The 8,780-nt window shown below is 39.7% G+C and overlaps 1 protein-coding gene across 1 annotated transcript; it reads left to right on the top strand.

Annotated features, from left to right (window-relative positions):
- Positions 1 to 254: 254 nt before the first annotated feature.
- LOC149596227 (uncharacterized) lies at positions 255 to 4,595 on the top strand. The gene has a single exon (XM_089861317.1). It carries the CDS (start codon positions 255 to 257, stop codon positions 4,593 to 4,595), a length of 4,341 nt encoding a protein of 1,446 aa, XP_089717443.1.
- The last annotated feature ends 4,185 nt before the right edge of the window (positions 4,596 to 8,780 follow it).

Genomic DNA, 8,780 nt, shown 5'->3' with positions numbered 1-8,780 from the left:
AGACCTTTTCCTAATTAATAACCAATATTCTTTGACTCTATCATTATTATAATCTTTGTTCGTATCAAAAATATCGTGACTTGGCAATCGCAGGTAAGTAATACTAAAAGGAAGTCGAGGGGATATTCACTAAATCGTTGCCGATTTGAAAATAATCGAAGGGATATTCACTAACTCGTTTATGGTCGAGGGGATATGTACAAGTTTATAAGATGAGTCATGCACAACCCTATGTACAAATTACATGGTGAGTTATGCATAACCCTATTTACAAGCCGTTTTCAGCGGCAGCTTTAAATACGGGTATAACCAATAACTATGTTAGTGATTTAAGAAAGTGTATTTTTTGTGAAAGTACGGAACACCCATATTATAACTGTTGTAAGGAAATTTCAATCCCTGAGCGCAGAGCTATAGTTAGCCAGAAAAAATTATGTTTCTTATGTTTTAAACCTGGGCACCCAGCTCATAAGTGTAGAGGTAGAATTCAAAATTGTAGAATTTGTCACCGTAAACATCACCAAATTATTTGTGAAAATACGATTAGTAAACCACCAGTACAAAGTGAACGGAGCAATGCGCGCTCTGAAGGTCAAAACTCAGTCACTCTAAACACAGGGTCAGATGAATCCAGCGTGATTCTATTACAAACCGCTAGGGCCGATATAAGAGATAGTTTTGGGCGAAATTTAAGAGTTAGGTGCGTACTAGATGGAGCTAGTCACAGGAGCTTTATAAAGGAAGACGTTTCCCGAAAGCTAAATCTGGAAGTTGTAGGCAATGAAGTTATGAGCCTTTTCCCTTTTGAGAGTCAAGTTCCCATCAGGTCAAATCGCAGGAAAGTCAAAGTTGGGTTAAGAAATATAAATACAGGGGAGGAAGTCACGATTATTGCGTTAGAAACACCCTCTATTAATGGGGCAGTATTTGCAGTTCCGGGGAAAAGTGTTAGAGAACAAATGAGGGAAAAGAATTTACAATTGTCAGATTTATTTGGGCAGGAAAACGAGGAAAATAGCTCCCCAATAGAGGTCCTAATTGGCGCTGATTATTTTTGGAGAGTGGCCAATGGGCAATTTGAACGTCTCTCTCCAGATTTAATGGCCATTAACACGGTATTGGGCTGGACAGTACAGGGTAGAACGGAAGGGGAAGAGTCTAATACTGAGGTGAAAACAATAGCGGTCAACCACGTGGCGATCGAAAGAGAGGAGACCTTAGTGTCAGACCAATTGCGCGCTTTTTGGAATTTAGAATCGTTGGGAATCCAAGATAAGGTAGAGGAAAGGTCAAACGAAAGAGAAACCATGTTAAGCAATTTTGAAGAGAATATAAGCTTTAAAGAAGGACGCTATCAGGTAGCGCTCCCTTGGAAACCCAACAAAGAGCTAATGGGGGATAATTTAGAAGTAGCCAAGAGAAGAACAATTAATTTAGTTAGTAAATTGGAATCAAAACCCGAAGAAATGAAAAAGTACAATGAGATAATAGAAGAGCAGCTAAAATCGGGAATAGTAGAAAGGGTTGATGACAGTAATGACAACCACGAGGTGAACACGTGCTACTATATCCCTCACCGTGGTGTTGTCAGAGAAAGTAGGGAAACTACAAAATTAAGAATAGTGTATGACGCGTCCTCCCATGCGAAAAATTCTCCCTCACTCAATGAGTGCGTTGAGGCAGGACCCAATTTGGTCCCAGAACTTTTCAAGATATTAATTGGATTTCGTAAACATAGAGTAGCCTTTACAGGAGACATCGAAAAAGCATTTCACCAAATCAGTATAGTTGAAAGAGATAGAGATGCTTTAAGGTTCTTTTGGGTTAAGGGTTTGGTGGGCGCTGCAAGGAGAGAACTAGTAACTTATAGAATAACTAGAGTTCCTTTTGGTTGTACGGCTAGCCCGTTTTTGTTAGCGGCTACCATAAAGTATCACGCAAAAAAGTACATGGAATCCCACCCTAGGGCTAGCGAAGTTTTGTCTAAGGACCTATATGTAGACGATTTGGTTTCAGGGGAAGGTAGTACTAGAAAAGCCAATCAAACCATCAAACAAGCATCCGAGATATTGGGAAAAGCGGGAATGAATTTAAGAAAATTCCATAGTAATTCTAGAGAAATTAGGAAAAAATGGGGTGACGTCACTCAAGTTGAAAGGGAAAGTGATATTAGTGCGGGAGAAACAGAAAAGGTGACGCAAGTTTTGGGAATGACATGGAATGAATTCAAGGATACTTTCCATTATGACGTTAGCGAGCTCCTAAAGTTTTTATTGACAAGGGAAAATACCAAACGTTGGGTTTTAAGGGCGGTAGCTAGAGTTTTTGACCCCCTAGGGTTGTTGTCCCCTTTCACAATACGTGCCAAACTGATTTTCCAAGAAATGTGGAAGAAAGGGCTAGATTGGGATACCCCATTGACAGGAGAAATAGCGGAAGAGTTTGACGCATGGTGCGCGGAACTCTCCCATTTAGTAACAATATCAATCCCACGGTACTATTTCTCGAATGAGCCGGGAAATGAAGAACCGGAAATAGAAATGCATGGTTTCGTTGACGCTAGCCAAAAAGCCTACGCGGCTGTTGTCTATCTTAGGGGTGTTTATGCTAATGGTGAAGTGCATACCTCTATGGTGGCAGCAAAAGCGAGAGTGGCACCCATACAAGCTTTATCATTACCTCGTTTAGAATTAATGGGTGGACTCTTAGGTGCAAGGTTAATGAAAAGTTTAGTTCAAACGTTAGGATATTCACCACGGTTAATTAGAATGTGGACTGATTCCACGATAGTATTGCACTGGATTAGGGATAATGCAGCTAGATGGAAACCCTTTGTTTCTAATCGGGTTAAGGAAATTCAAGGAATGATAGATCCCTCTTGTTGGAATCATGTAGCGGGAAGGGAAAACCCAGCTGACTTGCCCTCACGTGGTGGAAACATGGAAGAATTCGTTAAGTCGGATCTTTGGCTTCACGGCCCAACTTGGCTATCAAAAGACGAGCAAATGACAGATTTGGTAGAGGTTGACGAAGAAAGCCCAGCAATTAAAGTAGAAAAAAGGGGGAAAGAACAAGTAGTTTTAGCAATTCCAGTAAACACGTTACAACCAATAATTAAGCTAGAAAAGTATAGTTCAGCAATGAAAGTGTTTAGGGTGACTGCTTGGGTTTTGCGTTTTGTGGAGAATTTGAAAAGAAAACAAAGAAAAAGTACAGAAATTAGTGGTCCTTTATTAACAGATGAGATAAATAATGCTGAGAAATACTGGGTAAAATTAGCGCAAGAAGAACATTTCGCTGAGGAGATAAATAGCTTGAAAGCAGGCGTTGGAATTTCCAAAAATTCAAAAATATTGTCATTGTCCCCTACTCTTGATAAGGATGGTTTGTTAAGGTTAGGCGGTCGTCTAGAAGCCGCAAACATTAGTTACGAAGAAAGACATCCTTGGATATTATCACACAAAAACTTGTTAACTGAATTGATTATTGTTGATTGTCATGTGAAACTTAAACACGCTGGTGTAGATGATATTTTAGTAGAAATTAGAGAAAAATTTTGGGTTAATAAGCTCAGACGTGCAATTAAGAGCAAAGTGCAAGGGTGCCCAAGGTGCAAAAGATTTCGGGCAAGAGCAACTATAACTGAAACGGCTCCCCTGCCAGAAGCGAGAATAAACCCATCACCTCCTTTTTCGGTTTGTGGTATCGACTTTGCCGGTCCACTTTTTACAAAGGATGGACAAAAGTGCTATATCGCGTTATACACCTGTGCGGTAACGCGTGCGGTTCATTTAGAAGTCGTTTCGGACCTGACTACCGAGAAGTTTTTATTATCGTTCCGAAGATTTATTGCGCGCCGCGGAATTACGAGAATCATATACAGTGATAATGCCAAAACATTTAAAAGAGCAGAAATCGACTTGAACGAGCTAATCCAGAATTTAAGACACCCCGAAGTCGCTAATTACTTTGGATCATTAAGAATACAATGGAGGTACATAGCGGACAGAGCGGCTTGGTGGGGAGGGTTTTGGGAGCGGATGGTCCGTTCGGTAAAATCCTCTCTCCGAAAAACCCTTGGAAAGGCCAGATTGACCTACGAAGAGCTAGAAACAATTCTAATTGAAATAGAGGCCACCGTAAATTCGCGCCCTATAAGTTACGTGTACGAAGGGGCAGGAGAACCGGCTCCTTTGATCCCCGCGCATTTTTTGACGGGAAAACGGTTGACGTCACTTCCTTCACGGGTATTCGCGAACGACGAAGTCATGAACGCAACGCGAGAAGCCTTGACGAAAAGGTTAAAATATCAACAGACTCTTTTGGACTCTTTCTGGAAAAGATGGAAAACTAATTACTTATTAGACCTGCGGTCCGCGCATCATAAACCCAGTTGCACCCCAAGTGAACCTCTAAAAGTGAATGACGTTGTATTGATAGAAGAAAACAAGACCCCGCGTTTGATGTGGAGAATAGCGGTTATAGAGGAAACAATGATGGGCAGGGATGGAGTCGTTAGGTCGTGCATGGTTCGCTTACCGAACGGTAACAGGTTAAGAAGACCTGTACAGTTGCTCTATCCCCTTGCAATTTAATTTTGAACACTGTTCAAGGTGGGGAGGGTATTAAAAATCAAATTTTTAAGTGTTAATTTTCAAGTGTTAATATTTAGTTTAATTCATAATCAATTAATTAATTAATCGAGTAATATTTTTTGTAAAATGTTCAATCTAAATATGTAAAACTGTTTTGTTAAATTTATTGCATATAGAACTTTAGGTAAACCCCCTTATTTTTTGAGTTCGACACCCTTTTTTTGTAAAGATATTTGTTTCGGTCAGTGACGCACTAGGTTTTTTTCCATTTACGTTGTTGACGAACTCCTCGCTTGGGTATTTTTTTGAATCTAACAAACAAGAAAGTGAGAGTATTTTTTGAAAGTAAAAGCGAACAAGAATGATCATTGGCTAAAAAGGTAGAAAGGTCATTGGACAGAATTTGAGCGTTTGAAGCACGCTATTTTCTATAAAAACCGGGGTTGACCAGGTCACAAAAAAGACTCCCTTCAGAACTTTTGAACGAGAAGGTCTATCAGTGCACATAGAGACCACCAGCGGGAGAAAAATACTCAAGGTGCGAGTTTAAACGAAAAAATCCTTTATGTGAGACCCAAAGCGCGGGAACAAGTTAACAACAAAAGTTAGTTTTTTTGAAAGGCAAAGTGCGCCACTAAGAAATCTTTAAAACTTTATAGAAAAGAAACTCAATGTGCGAGTCAAATTTAGCAGTAATTTTTTAAGTGAAAATAAAGTAATTTTTTTGGAGATTTTAATTAACAAAACAAACCGCCTTTTCTTATTTGCGAGTAAAAAACGTGCCAACGCGTGAGTAATCTAAATTTCCATCATTAAATCGCCTTAGTGTTTTCAGTCCGCTAACGCGATCGACTACTCAAATAAACTCAGCTCTCCCAAAAGCTATTTTCGCGTCCGTATGCCACAGGAACTCCGTAATCTCTTGATTCACGTACTCTCCACCTCTGTCCGATCGGAAACATTTCGGCTTTCTTTGGTATTTAGTTTCACATAGCTTAACGAAATTTCTTATCTGTTCAGCGACTTCGTTTTTGTTTTTCAACAGCTTAACTGTCGTGTACCGACTGTAGTCGTCGATAAGCGTGAGGACATATTTTCTTCCTCCTGGCGTCACCGTCTGCATAGGCCCACAGAGATCGGTATGAATTAGATCCAACATTTTGCTTGATCTAGTTTCTGAAGTAGGAAATGGTTAACGTGCCATTTTTCCCTTCACACAGGTCTCACAAACCGTCTCTTTGCAGTTGCAGTTTGACATCTTGATTCCTGTTCCTAACTCTTTATTGACTAGCGTCTGAAGAGCTTTTGGGTCTCTATGTCCTAATCTACGGTACCAGACGTGAATACAGTCTTTCGCTACTCCATGGTTCGCCAACATAGCCGTTTCTGGTTGATCTAGTTGATATAGATCTCCAATGCAATTCGCAATTGCTGTAATCTGGTTATTCTCAGAAATCGTGCAACGTGTGCTTTCAAAATTCACACGTAAGCCATTCTCGGTCAGTTTTCGAACTGATATTAGACTTCCATTGAGATGTGGTACATACAAGACATCTGTAACTTTTATCTCAATGCTCTGCATGGTTGTTCATTTTACGGCACTGTAAAATACCAAAACCCTTTCCGGCTACTTCTAACGTTGAATCATCAGCCGTGTAAACTACGTCTTTAAAGGTTTCGTCCAGATGGGTGAAAAATCTTCTATCATTCGTCATATGGCATGTGGCCCCTGAATCTATGTACCAACCGTTTCTTGAGGGTTTCTTTGTGATTTTAAAAATAGCATAACTATTTTTGGGTGGATCCTGTGTGGCTAAGCTCGCGTGTTCTCTCGTGTTTCTTTGATTTTCATTCACGCGTCTTACTTTATACAGTGTGCAATCCCGTTGGAAGTGGTTTGCCTTCCCGCACTCATAACAACCCGTTTTTCTTCTCGGCTGAGAGCCTTTAGCTCCACCGCCTTTTTTCTTGCCCGAACCAGCGTAAGCTTGTAGCGCTGTTTGCCGTTCGCCATTATGAGTCTGCTTCTCCATAGAGCCTTCCCGTCTTTTAAATTCTTCAATCAATTTCCCTTTGACTAGCTCTAACGTTAGATCGCTTGCTGGCCTGGTCTCTAATGCCATCACTAGCGTGTCGTAGCTTTCAGGTAAGCTACACAGCAGGAATGCCATCACTAGATTTTCTTGGATGTTTTGCCCTAATCCCCTTAATCTGTCTACGAGATCCAGTAGAGCATAAAATGTGCCTCCATATTTCCAGATTCGCTAAGCTGACTTCTACAAAGCCTCTTTAATAGAAATACCTTGGATGATAAGGTACTTTTCTGGTGGTAGTCCTTTAGAGCTGTCCAAACGGTTTTTGCTGTCGTTTTGTTTCGGATATGCTGCAGTTGATTGTCTTCGACGAGTAAACTAATTGATGCACTCGCCTTTCCATCTGCCTTTGTCCAAGCATCCGTAGCGGGCTCCGGTGCTGCGTCAGATACGACATGCCATAACTCGTCTTTAATAAGGCACATTTCCATTTTAAATTTCCACGTCTTATAATTGTTATTATTCAGTTTTGCGAACTGAACCTTCATTATCTCCGACGCCATTCTTTGTTCTTACTAACGACCCCGCCCTATTATACTGGGAACAGCTAACCTGATAATCCTTTGATTACTTAGTTTCTGTTTAATTCGTTCAGTACCTTTTACTTTCTTCCGCGTACGAGGCCCATAACCTATTGGAATTACTTCTAATACTTAGGTAATTCCTATTCTAGAAAGCAAAAATACTGGCACAACATGTTAGTGTACAAAAAAGACAAAGAATAAGTTTATTTCCGAAGGTTACAACATGTACTGAAATAGCAAGAGTAAACAAGATGGCCCCGGCCAGATTACACTTTTGCGCGCCCTCTAGTGACTAGAATTAGTATTACTATATTCATTGACCCCGACAAATTTATAATTTTCAGGTTTTTTTCCATTGTTTATAAAATAGCATTCCGATTATGAATAAAACCAATCTAGTAAGAATTTGGTTTACAGTTTAATTAAATAAGTAATTAACTGTAGTGTTCAAGTCTTGGTGGATTAATTAGGCTAGATATACTAATCAATATCCAAGATTTATTCTACCATATGATTATGGTCATTCGTTACATTGGGTGGCAAGGATGCCGCTTGAGTGCGGATAAAGAAGCGAGGAGTGTTCTCTCCTATACGCGATGTACGAGGTTACCTCCCATTTTTAAAATGTGAGTAGTTTTTGGTAATCGCCATCTAATGAGCGAATTCTGTACTTTGATTTTATTCCGTATTTTAAAAATGGCCGCGGACAACAACAATCTTTATGACACAGAGTTAACCCTTTGTCAGGTCCCGAATGAAGTTTGCAAACCCATGATCTCCACTCCCTTAAATCCCTATCACTACTTTTACAGCCAAGAACGGAACATGTTCTACCCCAGCTTGCCATTTTTACTTTTCAAAACTTACTAATTACCAATGAGAATTAAAAAATATGTTCAAATCATCGGATTCACCGAGCCAAAGGATTTCAGACGAAGGTTTTGAACTTCCTGCTTTTGAACGCTAGATGGCTTTAAACACCGACGTTTAAAGAGACAAAAATACCGAATTTTACGCTTTACTTCGACGCTAGATGGCGGTATCAAAAACTACTAAGACGCAATGGCAGCCCCCCCTTGAATTTGCCTGGTAAACAGACAATTAGAAAATGGGGGTTACAATCAATCGATATCTGAGGATGGGGCGCCATCTAGGTTGTGTTTGGAATAGGCGGGAATTACGAATATAGCAATACTCTCCCGTGAGATTAAAACCCAGTGACTGTATGAGTCTTAAGATAATGTGAGGGTTTAACAATAAAATTCGAAGATCATTGGCAACTTGTAATATTGCGCTATGCATTTGTAACAGTTTGGTTGAGCTTAATGAGGTAGATTGTAATTCAGATTTAACTTTGTTTAAGTCACTATTTTATACTGTCCTTTATGAGGTTATTGTTATTGTGGTGAAAAGTTTGTTTAAAGTCATTATTTATACTGTCCTTTATGAGGTTATTGTTATTATGGTGAAAAGTTTGTTTAAACTCATTATTTATACTGTCCTTCATGAGGTTATTGTTATTATGGTGAAAACTTGGTTTAGCTGCTGTCTCATAGGTTGAGCCTTTC

The sequence above is a fragment of the Phalangium opilio genome, unplaced genomic scaffold (genome assembly GCF_054372755.1).
Source record: "Phalangium opilio isolate 3A_F unplaced genomic scaffold, DU_Popi_V2 ptg000390l_1, whole genome shotgun sequence".
Taxonomy (NCBI): Eukaryota; Metazoa; Arthropoda; class Arachnida; order Opiliones; family Phalangiidae; genus Phalangium; species Phalangium opilio.
The sequence above is the reverse complement of the archived record's forward strand: the minus strand, read 5'-3'. Positions and strand labels throughout refer to the sequence as shown.

Coding starts and splice junctions, on each gene's coding strand:
- LOC149596227 (XM_089861317.1), top strand. CDS start 255: ATGCATAACCCTATTTACAAGCCGTTTTCAGCGGCAGCTTTAAATACG.